At 45.2% G+C, this 24,708-nt stretch overlaps 1 protein-coding gene across 8 annotated transcripts in view; it reads left to right on the top strand.

The window, feature by feature from the left end:
• Nucleotides 1-24,708, top strand: part of NUMA1 (nuclear mitotic apparatus protein 1) — a 73,315-nt gene that overhangs the window by 22,043 nt on the left and 26,564 nt on the right. For 6 of the 8 annotated variants that reach the window (XM_075546201.1, XM_075546197.1, XM_075546200.1 and 3 more), the window contains exon 2: nt 16,321-16,394. In XM_075546201.1, coding sequence (XP_075402316.1) covers nt 16,353-16,394 — 42 coding nt within the window. In that variant the 5' untranslated portion in view covers nt 16,321-16,352. Of the gene's footprint in view, nt 1-11,815; nt 11,997-12,680; nt 12,741-16,320; nt 16,395-24,708 lie in introns of those variants that run through there. The other 2 variants (XM_075546198.1, XM_075546196.1) reach the window with 2 other exon arrangements.

The raw sequence follows: 24,708 nt of genomic DNA, 5'->3' as shown, positions 1-24,708 counted from the left end.
TTGAAGTGAAGAATTATGAAAGTGAAAATGAAAGTAGTTGGTGTGTAAATCTTCCCCTGGGTTTAAGAGAGGCATCTGGGTAGTCAAAAAAAACCAAGAGTCAGAAAACCAACATTTTAGTTGTAGTTCTCAATTTTCTGATGCCGGAGCTCAACGTTAAGGAGACCTGGTGGAGTAGTAGTTACACATTGGGCTGCTGACTGCACAAGCAGCCATTCTAAGGAAGTCATCAGCTGCTCCACTGGAGAAAAATGAGACCGAGACTCACACAAAAGAGTTACAATGTCAGAAACCCACAGGAGCAGATCTACTCCGACCAGTAGGTTTGCTGTGAGTCAGTATTGACTCAATGGCAGTGAATTTGTTTTGGGCTTAAATTTAATAAGGCCATTTAATGTCTGTGGGCCCCAGGCTTCTCATCTTTAAGAGGAAGAATTTATGCAAGCAGCCACAATCCCCTAATTGGAGTACTCTTGAGATTAGATAACTGTATTTCATTTTTTCTCCACATTCTGAAATTGTAGATTATTTTATAGTTAATGTCATCTTTCCATCATCATTGGCCATTTTTTCTTTTAATATCTGAAATCGAGATGTCACTAGTGATATAGTTCTACTTTTCAGCTGTTCCCTCTTTCCCCCTATTCATTGGCCCTCTAAGGCTTTCTTTTTCTCAGCCCCATCAGGCTTATTCTAACCATATATATTAGTTGAGCATGCAAGGGTTTTGTGCATCGTTATTTAACTCATATGCCCTATTTGAGGGAGCTTACACAATTTATGGAAAAATGGAATTAAAGGATCATGGAATTTTTCCACAAATCTTTGAAGCCCTCTTGCGTTTAGTTTCTATTTTAAAAGTAAGGGGAATATCTGTGTAGCCCTGAATTTTGATTGTTTTCCTAATTTTGCCTGGTGGTTATTGATTTGATTTTTTCTTTTCCTTCTTAGTAGAGTAACATACATACATACATAGAAGTGCACGATTGTAAGTATACAGCTTGATGACAATCCAGAGTCAAGACACCTGTGTAGCTTGCGCCTGCCTACATCAAGAAACAGTATCACTAGCATCCTATTAGTTCCCTTTCCAGTCATTGTCCTTCTGCTGTTTTCTTTTTGAATGTAGTGAACGTGTTCTTAGGAATGAGGACCTTATTGGTTTGTAAGTGGGTAGTGGTGAGCACATTGGCTCCAACTCTGTATACACAGAGGAAACATTGTCTGTCCTGCCCCGTCCACACAACTGTTGTTAAAATGTTTGAGCTCAGTGTTGCAGTTACTACCACAGTCAGTCCATCTTCTTCCTCTTTTTTGCCAGCCCACTACTTTACCAAGCATGGTGTCCTTTTCCAGGGACTGGTGACCCCTGACAACATGTCCAAAAGTACATAAGACAAAGTCTTGCCATCCTTCTTTCTAAGGAGCATTCTGGCCGTACGTCTTTCAATACAGATGTCTTTGTTCTTCATAAGTCGAACGTACTCATTCTTCAGTCTTACTTATTCATTGTTCAACTTTCACATGCATATTGAGGCAATTGAAAATACTGTGGCTTGGGTCAGGCAAACATTGAACCTCAGTGACTTCTTTACTTTTTAGCATGTTGAAAAGGTTTTGTGCAGCAGATTTGTCTTTGAACTCTTGACTGCTGCTTTCTTTTTTTTTAAATCATTTTATTGGGGGCTCATCCAACTCTTCTCATAGTCCATACATACATACATGTGTCAAGCACCTTTATACATTTGCTGCCCTCATTCTCAAAACATTTACTTTCTACTTGAGCCCTTCTTATCAGCTCCTCATTTCCCCCTCCCTCCCCATGTCCCCTCCCTCAGGAACCCTGGATAATGTATAAATTATTATTTTGCCATATCTTACACTGTCCGATGTCTCCCTTCACGCACTTTTCTGTTGTCCATTGCCCTGGGAGGAGGTTATATGTAAATCCTTGTAATTGGTTCACCCTTTCTATTCCACCTTCCCTCTACCCTCCAGGTGGGATCATCTGCCCTGGATTCCCTGTGTTTCCAGTTCCTATCAGTACCAGTGTACATCCTCTCCTCTAGCCAGATTTGTAAGGTAGAATTGCAATCATGGTAGTGGGTGGGGGAGGGAGGAAGCATTTAAGAACTAGAAGAAAGTTGTATGTTTCATTGTTGCTACACTGTACCCTGACTGGCTCCTCCCTCTGACCCTCAGTAAGGGGATGTTCATTTGCCTCCAGATGAGCTTTGGGTCCCTAATCTGCACTCCTCCTCATTCACAATGATAAGATTTTTTTGTTCTTTGATGCCTGGTACCTGATCCCTTCGATACTTCATGATTTCACAGGCTGGTGTGCTTCTTCTATGTGGGCTTTGTTGCTTCTGAGCTGGATGGCCGCTTGTTTACCTTCAAGCCTTTAAGAACCCAGATGCTGTATCTTTTGATAGCCAGGCAACTGCCATCAGCTTTCTTCACCACATTTGCTAAGTACCCATTTGTCTTCAGCGATTGATCGTGTGGGGAAGGTGAACATCATGGAATGCCAGTTTAATAAAACAAAGTGTTCTTGCACTGAGGGAGTACTTGAGTGGAGGCCCACTGTCCATCTGCTACCTCAGTACTAAACCTATAAATTTATGTATACAGATCTATTTCCCCAACCTCAAATATTTTTACATAATGTACATGCCTGAATTTAGACCTCTATAAATGCCCTTTGCCTCCTTGTTCTTTACTCTGTTTCCTGACTTTCCTCTTGTCCCACTATCATGCTCAACCTTCATTTGGGTTTCAGTAATTCCTCTTGGCTATGTTGCCCGTGATCACCCCCGACCAGGTTTCCTACACCCTCCTCGCCACCGATTTTGGATCACTTGTTGGTCCCTTGTCCCTGGGTTTGTTAACACCACTTCCTTTTGACTGCTGCTTTCATGAGCATTGATTGTAGAGCCAAGTTAAATGAAACTGGACAACTTCCATCTTTTCTCCATTGATCATGATGTTATGTACTGGTTAGTTGGGAAGGATTTTGGTTTTCATATATTCAAATCTATACTGAAGACTGTAATCTTTGACTCTTCATCAGGTTATTAATAAGCCTTCCTCTAATTCTGATGCTTCATTTTTTCTTCAGATAGTGCAGTTTCTTGGATTCTTTGCCTCAACATACAGATTGATAAGTATGGTGAAAGGATGCAACCTGACACCCACCTTTCCTAATTTCATACCACTCAAGTGTCCTCTGGTTCTGTTTGAATCGCTGCTACTTTTTGTATGTACACATTGCTCATGAGCATCAGAGAAACAAATTCACAGACACTCGTGTATAAGAACGAGCTTTAGAGACAAGAGCAATTGACTATGGAGAAAACAGCCCAGCCCAGTCCAGATCAAGTCCATAAATCCGATATTAACCCATATGTCTGATACCAATCTATGAATTCCTCTTTAGACTCAAAACACATGCAATGACGCCGAATGTAGGACGCTCACAGGCCAGTGGGTGGAAAGTCTTGTGGATCCAGCGGTGGTATAAGCATCTCAGCGCTAGCAAGGGGTCTCCACCCTGGCTCCTCCAGGTCAGGGCATTAGCATAACTCCATGTGTCTTGTCAGCTGCAGTGTCTCCCAGGGAGTGAGTGAGTGTCCCGCCTACAAGCGAGCTATTTATCTCCTTAGCGCCTCCAAATCAGGGCATCAAGCTTCGACTTAAAGATTGACAGGCTAAACTCCACTCCTTCACTCTTAATCCTCTCAAATTGACAACAGATTATGTAACTACCACAAGCATGATTAAGTGTTATGGGATTCTCATTTTTTGCAGTTATTCATAGTTTGTTATGACTATGCCTTGCATAGTCAGTAAAATTCAAGTAAGAACCTTTCAGCCAACCTCCATGTAATGTCAGTAATGATATCCCTCCTTCCATGTCATGGGGATCTTGGTTAAAAGTTTGCTAGAAAGAACTCTGGATTTGGAACCAGAAGATTAGTTTTGTTCTGGGCCTGTTGCTCTTCAGCCGTGTGACCTTAGGCAAGGTATTGAACCTTTCAGAATAGAATTCTTCTTTGGTAAAATGAAGCAGCAATGTTTACAGAGTTGTGTCAATGAACATGTTGGGTAGAAGTCCAACCCTTATCACTGTGTGTCCGTGGCTGTCAGGGTTTGGAAGGCATCTGGTGGTGTAGGAGGAGTGGAACCAAAAGACAGAGGGCCTCAGTGCTGGGAATGAGGGGCAGACATGGAAGCTAAGGTCATGCTGAGAGGGGGAGGTATGGACAGCCCTCTGGGTTCCTCTTCTCTAAGCTTACGTTCTCCTGAAAACGCAAGTTTAATATCTCATTTCAGCATATCTTGCTGAAGGCATACAAATAAGTTGTAAAATGTATGCCATGGGCTGTCACATGGTTGAATTAGATGGCTATTAAGATTGCTTTCCACATTGAGGTTCTGTGATATGTTGACCAAGTATGTTGCTGTGTGCTGTTGAATCACTCGACTCATGGAGTCACTCATGAATCACTCGACTCATGGACTCATCTGACAGTGGTTTAGTTAATCATTTGGCTTTTAACCAAACTCACTGCCTTCCAGTCAGCACTGGCTCAGCGACCCTATAGGACAGGGTAGAACTGCTTTCGTGGGTTTCTGAGACTGGAACCCCCCCACCCCCCGTCCTCGTCTCTCTCCCCCTTCAGTGGTTTATAACCAAAAAGTTTGCTGCTTTTCTTCCCCCCCCCCAGCATTTTTATTGGCATATAATTCACATATCAGACAATTCAATAGTTCAGTCACATCAAGAAGAGTTGTGAAATTGGGACTGTAAATCCTTTACAGGAATGGAAAGCCTTATTTTCCAACCTCGGAGCAGTTAGTGGTTTCAAAACTGCTGACTGTGCTTAGCAGCCTGATACATAACCTCTACACCATCCGGGTTCTGCTAACTAGAGAGGTGAAAACGCATTGGTCTTAACCGAAAGGTTCCAACTCCCAGGTATGAAGGATGACTAGGTGGTAGATTACAGCCTTGAAAATCCTCGGGGGCAGCTGCTGTGAATGGGAATTGATGTGACGGCAGAGCTTTCATGATGGAGTCGAACTGCCCCATCAGATTTTGTAGCTGTAACGCAGTGGTTCTCAACCTTCCTAATGCCGCCACCCTTGAATACAGTTCTTCATGTGGTTGCGACTTCATCACTGTCATTTTGCTACTGTTATGAATCACACAACCCCTGTGAAAGGGTTGTTTGATCCCCAAAGGGGTCGCGACCCACAGGTTGAGAACGGCTGCTCAGATGGCTCACGCCCACGGGAGGCCGGTGCGGGGGTGGACAGTATCTCCCTGTGCTGCACACGGTGCTTATGAGGTAGAGCCAGCCCCATAGCCCCGAGCAATGGCACTGGCCGGCCATTGTTCCACCTGCTTTTCTGAACAGATCGACTCGATTCTGATTGATAGTGGCCTTTGACAGAGGACACAGTCCCATGGGGCTCTCCGGGTGATCATCTTTACAGGAGCAGAGTGCCAGGAGTTTTCTCCTTTGGGGAGTGGCTGAGGGTCAAACGGCTGACGTTTGATTGACAGCCAAATGCAATCTCCACATCCCAGGGCTCCTTTTGACCAGGTCGAGAAAGCTTCATTTTTTTTAAATTGCATAGACATATGTTATAAAATTACAATTTCTCTGTGGCCTTTATTTACAAAAAATTGCCTTGTTAGCACTCTAGTATAGCTCCAGTCACCTCTGTAAAGTCGTACCTCATGCCAAGTTGGTACTGCCTGTTCCTGTGAGCCGTCTTCTACATCAGCAGTAAGGAAGCCCATGTGCCTCACTTTGAGGATGGAATTCAGGTATACAAACAAAACACCTGCTTGTCGGGAATTTACTATTTATTTGGAAAGGAAGTCCTGGGAAAAGAATCAGGAAATTTTTTGGAGGTGGTTAAAAAAAACAAACCTAAGCCAAGCTCACCACTATCCAGTTGATTCCAAATTGTCACAGCCTTACAGGATAGGGCAGTGCAACCCCTGTGGCTTTCTGAGACCATCACTCTTACAGGAATAGAATGGACAGTCTCTTCTTTCTTCCTGGGAGTAGCTGGTGGTTTCGAACTGCTGACGTTGCTTGGTTAGCAGCTCAACACATTGCCACTACACCACCACCAGGGCTCCTGCCCGATGCCAAAGGTACCCTTAAATGTGACTGATCCAATTCTCTTTTTGGTGGGACCCAAACTAGGGGAAGTGACTTGCCTCAAACCCATAGTTATCCAGGGCTACCAACACCCAGTCTAGTGTGTTTTTTCTACCACTAATAAGGTGTCTCAAATCAGTAAAACGGTTCCTTCTTGCTTCCATTTCTTTTGCTTTCTTTCTCATCATCAGGTCTGTGTTTGTGAACAAACATTGTGCTGGATGTGTTGCCTATAGGGATGGAGCCCTGCACTCCTCTGTGCCCTGGAAACAGGGTGAACAGGTTCTTAGGTGTTTGGTAGAAAAGTCTTCTTGAGGGAGAACGCAGCAGGCCTGCTTGGATGCTATAATGAGCCCTCTCTGGGCTTTGATTTGGCCTCTGTACTTCTCCCCAGGAAGCCTCCACTCACCAACCCTGCCTCATTAACTTGCCACTGCCCTCTGGAGAGGGAGAATGAGGAGAGGTAAAGAAGGTCCATGCCCGCCCTCTGAAACAGCAGTCAGTCCTACTACCCTCCTACCCGTGTGGCTTCCTCCCCAGCTTTCTCTCCATGGCTTGGTACCCTGGGATCTCTCACTCCAAGTCCCACCCAGTAGAAGATTTTTCTGTTCTCTGAAGCTGGCTGCTTCAGCGGAGTGTTTGTTCTTTTAACATTTGTAAAGGTTTTGTTACATGCAGAAAATTCTTTAGGGATGACTTTTAAAATTAGATTGATTTGATTCTGTTACAATTAAAATTTTTTATTTTTGAGTAGGTAGAAATATGAGGCTACCATTTATGTACTCTTTTATGTGTTCATTCAATGTTAATTTAAGAGCTATAGAGAATAATTTAGAGACCAGATAGACAACTCATTCATTACTAATGTGACTGAATCATTTAATTCTTAAGTCTTAGATTCCTCATCTTTAAAAGAGAAATAAAATCCACTCTATAGAGTTTCCTTTGGATTATAGACCTACTGTGGGGATGGGCTCTGGAGATTGATCCAACTGGGTACAAATTTTATCTTCAGCATTTACTAGCAATAGGGCCATAGGCAAGTGATTTAATCTTTCTACCTTTGGTTTCCCTTAATGTGATACAGGGATAATCATAGTATTTACCTCATTTGGTTATTGTAATGTGCCATAGTGCCAGGCATATAATAAGTGCACAGTAAATGTTAGTTATTACAGTGGTAACAACCACAACAATGGTTTTTACATATTAAGCCAGGATATCGTGTGGCAAGAGAAAAGACTAAAAAGTATTGTAATAGGACAGGGGCCCATAAGAGAATATTTCTTGCCAACTTCTCTGGTGAGCAGGCATGTGAGGACTGTAGGGGTGGGGAGGGCCTTCACTGAGCCCTGGCTACAGCAGGTTTCCCTTCCAGGCTAATAAGCTGAGCAGGACGTTCAGAAGGAAATCCGAGGACAGTGCGATGGGAGGAAGGCTTGGGAAAAGGTATAAATGAGAAGATTAAGACTGGGACTGGGTTATGAAAGACCTTGATTGCGGGGCAGTTAGCATTAGAATCATCTCACTCCTAGGCACAATCCCAGGGGAATTGCTTTCACTATTTTTTTTTTGTTTAAAATTTAAAAAAATAATAAAACAAGGCAAAATACATTAAAAACTATAACACACTGCTATTGCATTGATGCCAACTCATAGTGACCTTATAGAATAGGGTGCAACTGCCCCTGTGGGTTTCTGAGACTGTATAAGTCTTGACGGAAATAGAAAAACCTGTTCTCCTGAGCAGCAGCCAATTCTCAGTAACTATAGGATAGGGTAGAACTGCCTGTGCAAGTTTGAGACTGTGACTCTCTTTTTTTAAACAAATTTCAATCATTTCCATTTGAAAACAGTTATGAATTAAATTTATGGTCTCTCCCAAAAGAGACTGTAACTCTCTCTCTTTTTTTTTCTTTCTTTAAATCAATAGCTGTTTATTGAGAATTCCCTACAAGCAAGGCAGTTTTCTCAGGAGTTTTGCAAATACTGGCTGCTCTGGGCATCCCTCAATCCGAGACTGTAACTTTTAATAACCATCTGGGCTCTTGTTTCCGTAACAGTGTGAATGGACTCCATTTTAAACAACAATGAAAACAGAAAATGAATACTTATGGACCTGCCACCCAGCTGAGACCCCTGCACCCACCAGGTGCTTATTCATCTTATATCCTGAATTTTGTGTTAGTCATTTTCCTTAAAAAAAAAAAAAAAGATTTTACTACTCTTACCCTAGTCTTCTGGTAGCATAGTTTTGTTTTTTTTCCCTTTTGCCAAATCCTTTATTTTGACTGAAGTGATGTACTGTACAGCGGAGGGACTATGTATTTGAAAGGAAATCTAAAGGAATGAATAATTATTTTCCAATGCTGCATAATCTCCCAGTAGCATAGTTTTTATATGTTGGGCTGCCAGTTGCAAGGTCAGCAGTTGGAAACCACCAAGGGAGAAAGACAGGCTTTCTACTCCCATAAAGAGTCAGTCTCAACAACTCACAGGGGCAAGCCTACGCTGTCTTACTTATAGGGTCTCTCTGAGTTGGCACAGACTCATTGGCAGTGAGTTTGGTGTTATATCTTAGTCCTTTGGGGACAGTGAGTCAGCAAAGATGTGTGGAATCTGGCAGGAGCTATGTGGCCCGCCTGGCTGGTTAGGCTACCTGGAGAGGTGGGGAAGTCCTGCCACCCAAAGGGAGGGGTAGCCCTGTGGTGGGGGAGAGGGATGCTGGAGAAACTGGCTGCCTCCCTAGGCTGTCCACAACAGCAAACAGCCAATATGGCGACTTGGCAGCTTACAAGAGCACTTCCTGAGGAACAGCAAGCCTTTCTGAGGCTGTGGCCTTGAGTTTGGGGCAAGGCAGTGGGTGGGGAAACTTCTGCCCTCTTTTGAGGCAGGTTTCAGCCCCATTATGTTAGGGCACTCCAGGCCGCCACCATTTGAACATGAATTTCCCCTTCTACTCGTAGCCATTGCTGACCACAGCTTAGCAACAGTCCTGTGGATCCTACGAGAAGCTGCAGGGTGTTCGGGGTCTATGCAGCAGTGAGTTTGAGTCTGGCTGTGCCACTCCTAATACTCCCGCCACCACCACCATCACCATAGGCATACCCAAGTGAGCAGCAGGATGGCTTTGGGAACTGCCACCCAGATAGAGTTGAGTGGGACAGATGAAAGAACCCTAATGTGCTCCCTGCTCCAGAGAATCGTAGACAGTTAGAGCTGCCTATGCCCTTGATCAATTCACGTTCTAGATGTGGAAACATGACTTTCCTGCATGTATATATTAGACAGTACAAGTGCCAAGTGCTGCATGAAAATACAGTTTTCTGATCATCGATGTAATACATTAGTATCTAGTGTGGAAGGTGAAAAATTCACTGCCACTGATTTGATTCCCATTTAAGATAACCACTGTCTAGAAATATTTGAGGAACTGAGCTTTGAGCTGGAAAAACAATCCCGACCACTTGGGGAGGAAGGCAGGCCTCTGGAGCATCCAGGGAAACTGCCCTTCACTGGTGTCCCTAACAAATGGTGATCCAGCTTCCGCTTGGATAACTGTGATAGGCCTCCAACCAACATGCCCAAAGGAAGCGATGGGATGGCACCAAGAATCCGCTACAGTAACTTAAGATGTTATTGATTAATCTTTGTATTTTATTGACAAAATTCACATACCATGCAATTCAATGGTTTAAATATTATTAGAGTTGGGCAGTCATCGTCACAATCGATGCTAGGGTTAATCCTTATTATAGTCTTATAAAGTATCTTTATCCATTTTTATTAACATGAATCCTGTGGCTCAGAGGTCATATGCAGGGATCACAAAGTTAGCAATGAACAGTACAGAATTCTGCAACATTCTTGCTGTGTAATCTGGATCAAAATGTTTAGCCTCTGTGGCTCAATTTTCTTGTGAAGGGAGGTGATAGAGTACTTATCTCATTAACAAAGCGTTTCTAAGACAAATGAGTTAATATACAATAGGTCAGTAGAATGGTGCCTGGCACACTGTATGCAGCGAGGGAATAAGCGTTAGCTGCTGATGGATTCTGCTTGCCCCGCATGTGAGTCCTCACTTAACTGAACTCTGTATATGGCCTTTCCGTCACTTAGCACATTCCTCTCTGCTTCTAATCCGTTATCACAGTCTCTTCATTCTGCCTGCACAATGACTCTGCATTCCTCTTCCACCCCACTCTTTCTTGTCCCACAGGCCATATCATCCTGATTCCCTGTCTCCTGCTGGGGCAGCCTCCCCACTCACCTCCCTGCTGTCTAGTCTCATTCATTGATATACCAGATTAATCATCTCTAAGGACAGTTCTCATCACACCGCATCTCTGTTGTAAAACCAACCCAATAACCTTTCAAACCTGTAGTTGATGCCTTGGTCTGATGTTCAAGAGTCTCTAGCCTGTTTGTAATTCCCTTCTTGCCCATTCATCTCTCCGAGTCCACACCTGGGAGAATTCTATATTACGTATGTCAAGTTCTATATTAAATACCTTTTTAAAAGTATTTCTCTCCCCTTCCGTTAGACTTTTTCTTTGTTCCTTTGTGCGTTTGGTACATACTCTTAAAATCGAATGTTTGTTACATTTCATTACTATAAGCTACCTCAGTGTAAACGCAGTATCTAATTCATCCTGGTCTGCTCCTTTTAGGGTCCTATAGCAGGTGCGCAATAAATGCCCCAGAGGTGAGTGAAGGTCAGATGAGGGGGGTTAACTGCCCCGCGAGGGTCCCTGCTCACTGGTGGAAATGCCGTGGTTTTGCCTGCTAAGAGGCAGACATCTTTCCTTTGCTGTTGTGTAGGCGAGGCAGGCCCGAATTTTGGCTGATGGCCCTGCGCCTGTCTCTGTGAAGGGGCTCTGGCCAGTGCCTGCTGCACGCACACCAGGTTGCTGCCTTGGCCCCTCCGCCCCTCCCCACCGATGCTCAGCGGAACAGGGGATTAGGTTCTGGCAGCGCAGCTGGGATTTTGGCGGCCATTCTCCAGTCTACAATAGCACGCAGCCACCGGACAGGACGGCGCAGGCCCGCGCTCGAGGGCCCGAATCTCCTGGGCCTCTTGTTCGGGTGGCCGAGGGGGAGGAGCAGGCCGGCACTGCGTCCTGGCCCTGCCACGCAGAAGGTACGGCCGGAGACACTCCCTCGGGGACTGGGCGCAGGGTGCCCGTGGCCAGGGGAAGGAGGGGAGGCGCTTTGTGTGGGCGCAGCGCGCGCCCCTGCCCCAGGCTGTCCCCCTGCAGCCCGGGGCCGGGGTGCTGCGCAGGGCGCCCGCGTCGCCGGCCGGCTGTCACTGCTGTCTGAAGGCCTGGGTGGGAGAGAGCCGAGGGGGAGTGTCCGCGCGATCACGACGGGGTGGCGTTGTGTGTAGGCCAGTGTGGCTCGGCTCCGACCGGCCGCGTTGCCGTGGGTAAATGTGTCTGCTGGCTCGGCCCGCTCTTCCTCCCCCTCCCCCGCTCCTCCTCGGAGCACTTATTCTCTTGTTCTTGGCCAGGCCCCCGCCGCCCCGCCCCTCGCCCGGCCCCGCCCCGCCCGGGCTTCCCGCGCCCCCGCCCCCCGCCCCCCGCGCGCGGAAGCTTGCTGTGCCTTTAAAGAAAGCAGACTCCGGGCCGTGACGCGCTGCTGGCTGTCAGCCAGGAAGGTCGCTCCTGCCAGGCTGACTGCGAAGAAAACCAACAACTTTTCTTTTGTGTGTGGGGTTACTTTTCACTGGCCCCCACCCCCTTCTCCTCTCCTTTCGAGATTTAGATGCTAATGGCGGATTAAAACCTGTAGATACGTTTGGCTTTTAGGAGTCTGGTAAGGCCTCCCTCCCTCTCCGGGTTTTTGTTCGCGCAGGGACGAGGGGGTGGGGTGCAGTCTCCCCGCGCCTCACGGTGCTGCGCCATCGGGGATGGGGGGGTGCGAGGAGAGCACGTAAACACACTCGGAAGCTGGCGCTGGCCCTGAGCTTGCCAACATCCGGGAGTTGGCGCCTTCCCGAGCAGGGTGGCTGCCTTGCCCCCTGGCCGAGAGATGTCAGGGGGCTTTTGTTCCGAGGGGGAGCGCGCCCGCGCCGGGCCGTAGGGAGAGCGTAGCCTTCCCGCGCGAGGCCCGGGGTGGGTACTGGGAGGTGGGCAGTGAACTCAGGGCCGATTGTTGCCGCTGGCGGGGCCCAGGGCAGTGCGGGCAGGTGCTGCAGAACGGCTGGGGCGGGCGTAAAGTGGCCGCACGCCGGGGCCCTCCTTCAGGATTGCTACCTTTTGCCCACGTTCTTCCGCTCAGAACCCCGGGGAGGGATGGAGTCAGAGGAGAGCGCGGTCAGCCACTTTTGAAGAAACCAGGGGCATCGGCCCTCCCCTGCAGCCTTTCCCTCTTTGGGACTGGACTGAAAGAGGGGGTGGTCTGAGTGAAGAGGAGGGACAGGCCTGAGCCCACAATGAGTTCTTGGAGGGGGACCTGGGAGTACACCCAGCTAGCTGACTCATTTGCTCCTGACCTCAGGTGTCCAGAGGAACTCTGTAGACTTGGACCAAACAGTCTCTGGACTCAAGAGTTGAAAAGGTTTGTGGCTTGCTTTCTTCAGCTTCTCTAGGAACTGCTGGTCCGGCCTTTGACCTTTTATGAGCTGGGGAGGCACCAGCTAGAGACTTCCTAGTTCGCTGCTGTGCCTCTAGCCTGTGGCCTTTAGCTGGGCCTCTCAGGAGTAACCTGCCAGGTGAGGCCTGGGTGCTGGCTGCTGCCAGGGGCCACCTGGCAGAGGTACAGGAGGAGGAGCCAAGGACCAGGATGTCTTTTGGATAGAGGAATAGCTCTTGTAGAAGAGGATGCAGATTGGGGGATTCCTAAGGCATGGAGTAGGTAGGCTCTTGGGCTCAGTGGTGGCAAATCCTGCCATTGAGTATGGGCACAAGTAGCCATGAGAAATGGCGCGGTCATATCTTTATGAGCTGTAGAGTGGAGCTCTTGGGGGAGGACCCCTTGAGATGGGAGCATATGTGGGCATTGGGCCCTGAAGATTGCCAGTAGGAGTTGGCACTGCGGGAATGAGAGTTCAGGGGAGTCAAGGACCCATGAGCTGAGAGGGCAGTGCAATTTGGGAGCTCTCTGGGACCAAAGGTCACTTGTAGTTATCTTGAGGTCGGGCTGGTGTTTAGGCTAGCAGCAAGTGGTGAAAGAGGTGGCTCAAAAGGCGCTGGCACCAGGGTGGGAGGGGGTGAGCAGAGTGGCACTGTTACAACTCAGACCCCCGGTCCTTCGGCCTCTCATTTGGTCTAGTCCCAAAGTGAAGTTTTTTCAGACCAGACCCCAGAGCTTAGCAACCTGACCCTGGAGTGCTGGTCCCGCTATCTGAGCAGGTGGTTTGCATTAGCTTCAGGCTGAGTAGAGCTGCTCATCTAGGTTTTAACTCTTTATGACCTGGAGAGGGCTCAGGCCAAGTAGCCGAGTGTCTCCCGATTGGTTTTCCCTGCCCCATCTTCTGTGGGTTACTGTAAGAGTGGGAATTGGGCCTGATGTTGGGGTGGGGGGCAGGGATTGGTTTTACATTATGTTAGTTTTGGAATGATAAAGAGGATGATGGCCTTTCTTTATAAGGCAGTTTGTTCCGAGTCTTGGGTCCATCTTTAGCCTGGTGGGAAATGGAGGGTACCTTACTGGGCCCTTGAAGCTTCTGGTAGGGATTCTGAGGGCAATCCTGAAAGTGTCTGGAGGGCCTACCCTCCCACATTGCATTCCAGTGTTTTGGGTGTTGATTGTGGGCCAGGTTCGGCATCTTCATCTCATGGTTGAGTGGGGATGGATCTCCGCAGTGGTTTCAGGCTTACAATCACGGGGAGCTGTTTTTCCATCACCATCATGCAGTCTTCTGGGTGGGGCCTGCCTCAGATTTCAGGGGAGGGTGGGAGGATGGTGCTCTTGCTGAGAGCTTTCGGGTTCCAAGCCAAGGCCTGCTTAAAGCTATAGTTTCAGTGCCGAGGACTAGCTGTGGCCTGGCTTCAACCATTCATTACCTAGAGATGAGTGGCTGGCCAGGCTCCTCGAAAAGCCTTTCACCGTGTGTCCTGTCTCAGAGTAAGTGTTTCCTATGGGTTTTGAGTTGACAGAGACCTTTGGTTCGAGTCCTGAGTTGATGGATACCTCTGTTTCAAAACATTCTGGCCTGCCCCCTGGCTCTTATTTGAGCAGGGGTTGAACTAGTTTTCATTAGGCTCTCTTGGGAAAGAGATGGTATGTTTTGTCCCCCAGACAAGGGAAAGGTTGGTTAGACCTCAGGTCATTTTTAGCAGCACAGCTGCCGACCTTCTCAGAAGGGGCAGGTTGTAAATGAAATGTCTGCTTGGCATTTGAGCCTCATCAAGAGTCAGGTATACAGGCAGCTCCCTCCAGATGAGGGGGAAGTGATCTGGGACTTGTTTCCCATCTTACTAAATAGCTCACAGACTTTTTTAATTTTAAAAAGAAGCCCCCGTTGAGTTGGGCATTTGGCTGTTGCCCCCTCACACCGAACTGAGCACCCACCTCCTCACCCTCCAGCCTAAAAGCAGCTGCCAGAAGTGCCTTCTTGCAGTTCAGGAGTCGGAGTAGCCTTTGCCTTCATCTTTGCCTGGTCCCAAGGGTAAAAATCATATCATCCGAGACCAAGGAGCACATAAACATAAACCCCCTCTGCTTTTGTGCCCAGCTGGTCCCTTAGCTGCTTCACACCATCGTGCCAAAGCCCAGGTGAACTGGCTCATGTCCAAAATTGTGGGGTTGGTGTGACTGATGGAATCTTGCTGTGTTCTGCAGGGTCAGAAGGTATTTAATATAATTAGCACTTCATTATATTTGGCATTCAGTCTGTCCTTGAGTGCATTGTTCGTTTAATTCAACTCCTTTACCTAGCTGTCCCTCAGAGGCAGGGATCATGTGGTTGGTTTTCTTGTATGACTCATGTAGTTTCCAGCACCAGATGAAAATGTGTAGGGACTCAGGAAATACCATTCTAATTGGTTGATGATAATGAGAGTACACCTAGCTAGGAGCTACCAAGAGATGATGGGGAAGTGTAAGCTCAGATGTTGTATCTTCCTTTCCAGCTAGGTAGTGAGCATCCTGTGGGTAAGAACTATATCTTTCTTATTCCTAAAACCTTGCATAGAGTAGGTGTTTAGCAAATTTCAGTTCCAGAAAGCCCATACCCTAGAGATGCTAACATGCAAGGGGTAGTTATAGATGATATAGCTACCCTACTCTTGTTCATCTTGCTTACACTAATGACAGACTGAACTCTTAAGTCTGCAGGTTGGGATGAGACTAAGTATTCCCATGTGGATTTGTGGCAAGTATGGGGGCTGCTAGAAGGTGCTGGGAATATTAAGTTACTAGTTTTGTGGTTTCCTGGGTAGGTTGGCAGGCAGATGGCATATTCCCAATGGGAAAAGGAATTGGAGGTAAGAATACTAGAAAGTACCTAGTCTTTCATTACGTACCTCACGGGATCTCCTCTGAAATTGAGCTTGGACTCATATAGAGGCTGTGGTTAGATGTTTAAACCAATCTCCTGTTTATAAACTCTGCATCTTTGGCATTTCTGTGGGAGTGGGGTGCGTTGGGGGAATAAAAATCCAAAGTTCTCTTCTTCAAGAGCATTTGCCTGTCTAGTTTGGTGGAATTTGAGTACCTGTAGAACGTCTACTTAAGATCTGTGGCCATATATTGTATCGGGCACTGTGCTGTTTGCTTTGTCATTAAACTTCACAGTCACCGGAGAGATGTTTGCAGATCTCATTTTATGGAAGAAGAAACAGATTATACTTGTCTGGGGTCATACAACCATGGTCACTTGGAATTGGCACTTATATCTACATCTGTCTGAAAAATTATGTTTGTTCTGTATTTATGGGCACCACATCTCAACAGAGCAAGGTTGAAGTCCGCTTTGAACGTTGTCTTTTCTATGGAATGGAAAGAAAAATTGAGTAGAGTTTGTGGGCATTACTGTCAGCTCTGATATTTTAAATGATATAGTTGCCTGGTGCCTTGGTGATAAGGAAAGAGTGATTTGTTTAAGTGTTAAGAGCTGGTACATGGAACTGTTTCCTCTCTTCTATCATGGTTATCTGATATTATTAATTGCGCGTCTGCCTCTCTTGGATTCCAGGTGCATTGGGGTGACTGTCTGGCATCACCAAGATGACGCTCCATGCCACCCGGGCGGCTGCACTTCTCTCATGGGTGAGTGGTCTTCCTCTCCTTTGTTGGCTAAGCTTTTCCAGGAAGAGTGGGAGGGGTGGAAGGAGTTTTCTAGGAGCCAGGGCTATGTAAAAATCTTCTAAGAAACTCAAGGGAAATAGAGGAAAGAACTGGGAGACAAAGGGCATTTATAGAGGTCTAAATAAAGGCATGTCCATATATTTATATACGAGGATGGGGAAATAGATCTATGTGCATATATTTATCTGTTTAGTATTAAGGTACAAGATGGACATTGACCCTCCACTCAAGCACTCCCTCAGTGCAGGAATACTTTGTTCTATTAAACTGGCATTCTATGATGCTCACCTTCCCGACACAACCGCTGAAGACAAAGTGGGTGAATAATCAAATGTGGTGAAGAAAGCTGATGGTGCCCGGCTATCAAAAGATACTGTGTCTGGGGTCTTAAAGGCTTGAAGGTAAACAAGCAGCCATCTAGCTCAGAAGTAACAAAACCCACATGGAAGAAGCACACCAGCCTATGTAATCACGAGGTGCTTAAGGGATCAGTTATCAGGCATCAAAGAACAAAAAATAATATTGTGTGCTCACCTCCCTGTATATGATTGCTGAAGACAAAGCAAGTGCATAAGCAAATGTGGCAAAGAAAGCTGATGGTGCTTGGCTATCAAAAGATCATCTGGGGTCTTAAAGGCTTGAAGGTAAACAAGTAGCCATCTAGCTCAGAAGCAAGCAAGCCCACATGGAAGAAGCACACCAGCCTGTGTGGTCATGAGGTGTTGAAGGGAGCAGGTATCAGGCAGCAAAGAACAAAAAATCATATCATTGTGAATGAGGGGGGTGGGGGTGGGAGTGTGGAGACCCAAAGCCCATTTGTTGGCCATTGGACTCCCGTTACAGAAGGGTCTCAGGGAGGAGATGAGCCAGTCAGGGTGCGGTGTAGCAGTGATGAAACATGCAACTTTCCTCTAGTTCCTAAATGCTTCCTCCCCACCCACTATCATGATATCACTTCTACCTTGGAAGTCTTGCTAGACCAGAGGATGTACACTGGTACAGATAGGAACTAGAAACACAGGGAATCCAGGGCGGATGATCCCTTCAGGACCAATGGTGTGAGTGGCCATACCGGGAGGGTGGATTGGAAAGGGGGAATCAATTAGAACCAATAACCTCCTCCCTGGGGGACGGACAACAGAAAAGTGGGTGAAGGGAGATGTCAGACAAAATAATATGTATGACAAAATAATTTATAAATTATCAAGGGTTCATGAGTTGAGGGGGCAGCGGGGAGGGAGGGGAAAAAAAGCTGATTTCAGGGGCTTAGATGGAGAGCAAATGTTTTGAGAATGATGAGGGCAATGAATGTACAAATGTGCTTTACACAATTGATTTACATATGGATTGTGATGAGTTGTATGAGCTCCTAATAAAATGAAAAAAAAATGATAGCTTTTAATAAGAAAGCAGTTGATCCATCTAGATAGCATAGATTTTATTATACCAGCATAGTTTCCCTACTTTTTGTTGACTTTTTAATATGTATGTCTTTGCTTATTTTTAAAATACTTTATCTAAAATATTAAATATTTAAAAAATAATAAACTAATAAAAATCTTCTCCTTTAACTAAGTAAATACAGTATTTGGATTCTTTGTTTGCATTTAGTCTAAGTATGTACAAGTTTTGTGTGTTTTCTTCTGTTGCTTTTCCTTTAAACTTTGGCTACTTCTAAGGGTGTTGCTGCTGACAGTAACCCTTAACCCTACTTCTCTGAGGTGTCTGTCTCCCCTCTGGCCATGGAACAGTGGCCAAGGACAGAGAGGAGGCTTGTCTCCCTCTGCTCCTGGGACAGTTTTTCTGACAGAAAGCGCGGACTGACCTATCAACTGACAGGGCCTTTGGTCTTCAGAGGCTTTTTCTCCCAGGGCAAGGTTCTTAGCAGGCTCTTTATTATGTTTGGGTTGACTTCCTTTGTTCTGATAGGCTTTTCTGCCAGAGATCATGCAAATGACACAGTAGTCCAGAACATTGTTATTTGAAGCTACAGGGAAACAGCAGAGGCCATAGCATGGAGTGATGGAGCATGGAGTGATGAGCCAGCCCAGGTTTTAGAGGCACAGCTCTGGCCTCCATTGTGTCCAGACAAGTTAGGCAACCTCTCAATGCCTCCTTTTAAAAACAGGTTAAAGCTAGTACTACCTAATGGGCTCATTAAGACCATAATAGGCTAATATATATAGAAAACATTTAGCACAGCTATGTAGAAAATAGCTTAGCATGGTATCTCAATAAACATTAGACTCTTCATCCTTCAGATACCGACAGGGCATGCTACTTGGCACAGGATATCTTAGTAGTCATCGTGTGGCTCCTGACCCCCCCCCCAATTTTTTTTTAATTAGAAAATACTTTAAAGGAAATTTTTTTAGGACCTAGAGAACATTTTGCTGAGTAAAGTTAGTCCACATTAAAAGGACCAATATTGGATGAGGCCACAACTATCTATAAGGATAAAAACCAAGATAAAGACTTGTATACCAGAGGGAACAGGCTTTGGAATTTCCCAAGGGAAGGAGGGAAGATGAAGCAAGAGTGATAGGTATTGGGTTGGGTGAAATGGGAGATCCAGGAGAAGAAGAGAAATCTGAGAGGAGGTGGCATAGAATATGGGGGCAGTGGTGGGTGTTGGTGATGCCAACAGTGAAGGGTATTGGTGAGTGGTTTGAACTATTAAATATAGAATTGATCTGAAATATTATCCCCCCAAGACACCTCATTCACAATTAAAAACCCATTGAAAAAAATGATGATGTTTGTTTTCAATTGGAATATATTTTATGTAAAGCAGTATTTTTAAAAATAATTTTATTAGGGGCTCATACAATTCTTATCACAATCCACATATACATCAGTTGTGTAAAGCGCATTAGTATTCATTGTCCCATCATTCTCAAAACATTCGCTCTCCACCTAAGCCCCTGGCATCAGCTCCTCATTTTTTCTTCCCCCTCCCTACTCCTCCCACCCTCATGAACCCTTGATAATTTATTATTTTGTCATATCTTGCCCTGTCCGATATCTCCCTTCACCCACTTTTCTGTCCGTCCCTCAGGGAGGAGGTCACATGCAGATCCTTGTAATTGGTTCCCCCTTTCCAACCCACCCTTCCTCCACCCTCCCAGTATCACCATTCACACCACTGGTCCTGAAGGGATCATCTGTCCTGGATCCATTGCATTTCCAGTTCCTATCTGTACCGGTGTACATCCTCTGGTCTAGCGAGATTTGTAAGGTAGAATTGGGATCATGATAGTGGGGGTTTAGGAACTAGAGGAAAGTTGTATGTTTGTCGTTGCTATATCACACCCTGCCTGGCTCATCTCCTCCCCAAGACCCTTTTGTAAGGGGATGTCCAGTGGCCTACAAATGGGCTCTGGGTCTCCACTCTGTACTTCCCCCCTCATTCACTGTGATACAATTTTTTTGTTGTGATGATGCTTGATACCTGCTCCCTTTGACAACTCATGATCATACAGGCTGGTGTGCTTCTTCCATGTGGGTTTTGTTACTTCTGAGCTAGATGGCTGCTTGTTTACCTTCAAGCCTTTAAGATCCCAGACACAATATCTTTTGATAGCCGGGCACCATCAGCTTTCTTCACCACATTTGATTATTCACCCTCTTTGTCTTCGGCGGTTGTGTCGGGAAGGTGAGCATCATGGAATGCCAGTTTAATAGAACAAAGTATTCCTGCACTGAGGGAGTGCTTGAGTGGAGGGTCAATGTCCATCTTGTACCTTAATACTAAACCGATAAATATATGCACATAGATCTATTTCCCATCCTCGTATATAAATATATTTGCATATGGACATGCCTTTATTTAGACCTCTATAAATGTCCGTTGCCTCCTAGCTCTTTTCTCTTGTCCCGCTATCATGCTCAGCTTTCATTTGGGTTTCAGTAATTCCTCTTGGTTACATTACCCTTGATCACGCCCTACCAGGCCTCCTACACTCTCCTCACCACCGATTTCGATTTGTATCACTTGTTCCCTTGTCCCTGGGTTTGTTAACACCATTACCTTTACCACCTTTACCACCACTTTTACTACCTTTACCACTACCATTGTTTTCTCCTCCAGATTGTTCATCCAGCCTATCTTATTTAGACAGACCTGCGGAGATAATAACATGCACAAAACCAAGACAGAGCAAAACCAAGCAACAATATACAACAAAACAACAATAAACTAATGAGAAAAACCAAAACACAACAAGAAAGAAAAGCTTGTGTTAGTTCAAGGACTGTTTTTTTGGCCCTTAGGAGTGTTTTCCAGTCCAGTCTGTCGGGGCACCATGCCCTGGCCCCAAAGTCCACATTCAGCATTTCCTGGGGACCTCGCCTCTCCGTTCCCTTGCTGTACCCACTTAGTGTTTTGCCTCAGTGTGGCGGGATCAGATCGGGTGCAATTCCCACACTTTTTGGTGTTGTCCCCTGTAGGGCTATGGGTCAGTGAGGGACATCTTGTTTCATAGTGGGGCCGGCCATGTGGTCCTCTCTGGATTGACTGTTCTAATCAGGAACATCGTCCTCAAGGCCTGGTGCACCAGGCTGTGCTCCACTCTCTCCTCCTCCCCCTTCATCTGCTCCTGTGTGCTTGGATCAGATACCTCCCTCTACCGGAGCTGCAGATTCAGTGCCATCCTTTGAAATAAATTCTTTGGGTTGGTGGTGGCAGGTGTCCACGTAGTAGTTGGGATTGGGACTGGCCCCTCAGACCTCTGGTTCCCTACTCCATGCCGGCATGTTGCATTCACATCTTGGAGCACTGGGTTGAAGTCTAGTCCCTTTTTCCCTGTGGAGATATAAAAAAATATCCTCCCTGTGGGTGGGTTAGTGCCCTGTGCCCCTGCTACCCATTTCTTCATTATTTTTTTTCCTTTCCCCACCTCCTTTTGAGTTATCTACCATGTGTATCCCTGTATTTGGTCTGGCATAAAGCAGTCTTTAATCACAATCAAACCTAGTGAGGAAATGTGGTTTAATGTACAATATGTGCATTCTTAGTCTTCGGTTTCTGAAATGGATCCAAATTTTATTTGTATAGTTTGAAATGGATTTTAATATTAATTTTTCCTTTTTAAAAAATCATTTTATTGGGAGCTCTTACAGATACTCATAAATTCCATAGTTCAGTCACATCAAGCAGTACTATACGATTGCTACCACAGTTTGAAAATATTTTCTTTCTTTTTGAACTCCTTAATATCAGCCTTCCTTTATTCCCTCTCTCTCCCACCCTACCCCCCATGAACCCTTTTTTCCCCCTATAATGTTTTTTTTTTGCCATATCTTATACAATCCAATATATCCGTTCACATACAATTTTGTTGTTCGATCCCATTGAGTGGAAGTATACGGTCATTAATGCTATTCCTTATTCCCCTCTTCCCACCCCTTTTCTTTTCGTGTTCTCAGAAACCATTGTTACTGTTTCTGAAGCGTTATCCATCTTGGCTTTTCTATACCGAATGATCTTAAATATACAAATGAGCATATGCAAATCTAACATTAATGAGGTAAAATAAATCATAGTAAAGGGGAGGAAATAGCAGTGCTATACTATCCCCTGGACTTATCATTCCTTCCATGTGGCTCTTCTGAGAGAGACTGTCCCAATTGTCTAACAGATGGGTTTGGGGTCTTCACTACATCCATGCCCCTTCACCACATTTGCTTATGAAATGGGTATTTAAAGGTATATCTTATATTCTTTATATTTCAATGTTTTTTTACGTGTATTAGACACTGCCTCCTGCTATGCCTAGATTGTAGGCAATAGAGATTTTGGGGGAGTGGGGTTAAGCCTTGGCAGTCTTTTCATTTTCGGCAGGTCCAAAGAATGGATCTTGGCCAGAGGAATTCAGAATCTTCCTAGGAAATTTACACTGGCCTAGCCTTGCCAATTAGACTGAGCATTTTTCAAAAGATGGTATAAATATATTGTAATTAGGATTTCAGTAAGAGGTCATACTTTACATGCCACATTTGATTTTTTATACTTTAAATGCATCAAGAAGTGATTTTTCATGCTTAACAGAAATAAACACTTGTTATATCAGTGATTGATATTGTGATTTAAAAAAAAATGAAAATTCAGATTTTTCCACTGGGTTTCAATAATTTGAACGGCTATTTGAACGGCTAATTAGCAGCCGTGCTGCATATACTTTATTCTTTTTTTTTTTGTTTTGAGGTTATCAATAACTTTAAGAATTTTATTTTTACTCATTTTATTAGGGGCTTGTACAATTCTTTTTTTCTTTAAACAATTTATTGGGGCTCATACAATTCTTATCACAGTTCATACATATACATACATCAATTGTATAAAGCACATCTGTACAGTCTTTGCCCTAATCATTTTTTTCTCTTTTCTTTTTTTACATTTTATTAGGGACTCATACAACTCTTATCCCAATCCATACATATACATACATCAATTGTATAAAGCACATCCATACATTCCCTGCCCCATTCATTCTCAAAGCATTTTCTTTCCACTCAAGCCCCCCGCGTCAGGTCCTCTTTTATTTTTTTCCCCTCCCTCCCCTTTCTCCCCTCCCTCATGTGCCCTTGGTAATTTATACATCGTTATTTTGTCATATCTTGCCCTATCCGGAGTCTCCCTTCCCCCCTTCTCTGCTGTCCCTCTCCCAGGGAAGAGGTCACATGTGGATCCTTGTAATCAGTTCTCCCTTTCCAACCCACTTCACCCTCCACTCTCCCAGCATCGCCCCTCACACTCTTGGTCCTGAAGGTATCATCCACCCATACTTTATTCTTTTAATGCTGTTGACCGTAATTGTTGTGTGTTAGCAAGTTAATCCTGGTTTCTGGTGAGCTCACATGTACAACTGCAAAAACCTTGACAAGCGTAGTGTGCCAGCATGTCTTCCTTGGAGAAGAAGCTTAGTGTGTTCGAATCGCCGACTCTGGTAAAGGATCTGGCTTTTGTTGTTGTTAGTGGTCTTGGAGTGGCTTCTGCGTCATGGTGGCCCACCCCGTGTGTGACAGTAGAACTATCCCATAGGATGTTCAAGGATGTGATCTTTTGGAAGCGGTGCCTTTGGGTGGGTCGAACCACCAGCCTTTCAGCTGGTAGTCAGCACTCAGCCATTTGTGCCACTGTATTTTTGGTGCTGGTCTGTTTTTGATCTGTTCTTATACCCATGGTCCCGTTGGAGCCCACTGTTCCCCTGGTAGACAGTGGAAATGCCCTTCCAATCATTTGACTAGTGAGATGAAGTTGATAACAAAGGCCCAGCAAGTTAGTATAGCATCTCAGCCAAAAATCCACATTTGTGGACTCCCAGCCTCATGCTTTGTAAGGAGGCCATTGATAAACAACCTGGAACGTGTTTGTATCTATAACCACTGTGCTGAAGTTTCCCTGAATACCTGGTTTCTGAAGGAGGCTGTCTCCCCCACCCCCTCAGTCTTACATATGTGATTCATTAGCTTAGCAAACCCTGCCTTGCTTGGGTAATACAAAGGTAAACTTCAGTGGGGCGCTTTTAAACTTAGTCCCTCTGGAATTTATGAGGTTTTCCTGTCGACGACGTTGACCATATGTGACTGTTGCAGAGCCTGTGTACCTGACTCATTTGCAAGCGCCCCCCCCCTACTCCCCCCCACCCCCCCGGGATTTCTTGTGGTGAAGCCTGACTAGATGGCTGCCTGCCTGCAGCCCAAGAAAGGGAGCCAGCCGGCTGTTGAATCAAATGGTGAAGTTTTTGTCTTTGGAGTTGCCAGCTCTTTTCCCTCTTGCCTTTTATGTTTTAGAATTTTATGGTTCCTCTAGGATTCTCCCTTCAGCTAAAGGTTTATATCTGGAAAGAATCAGAACTGCATCAGTAAGATTTTATATGTGTGTATATATATATACAATACATATTAATTTAGATTTAGGATAGGTATTTCAAGTTTAAAAAAACAAACACCAAAACAGATTATAATGGTTCAAGAGATATGGAGGGTTGGTTTTTTTTTAATTAATTAATTTATTTTTAATATGGAGGGTTTTAAGTAAGCCTTCAAACTATACAAAGGATTATACTATAAAAATTCACAACGTATAAAAAGCTTTTTAAAAATCATTTTATTGGGGGCTCGTACAATTCCTCTCTCAATCCATACATACATCCATTGTGTCAAGCACATTTGTACATTTGTTGCCATCATCATTCTCAAGACATTTGCCTTCTACTTGAGCCCTTAATATTGGCTGCTCATTTTCTCCCTCACTCCCCCTACCTCATGAACC

The sequence above is a fragment of the Tenrec ecaudatus genome, chromosome 4 (assembly GCF_050624435.1).
Source record: "Tenrec ecaudatus isolate mTenEca1 chromosome 4, mTenEca1.hap1, whole genome shotgun sequence".
NCBI classification, from domain to species: domain Eukaryota; kingdom Metazoa; phylum Chordata; class Mammalia; order Afrosoricida; family Tenrecidae; genus Tenrec; species Tenrec ecaudatus.
The sequence above is the reverse complement of the archived record's forward strand: the minus strand, read 5'-3'. Positions and strand labels throughout refer to the sequence as shown.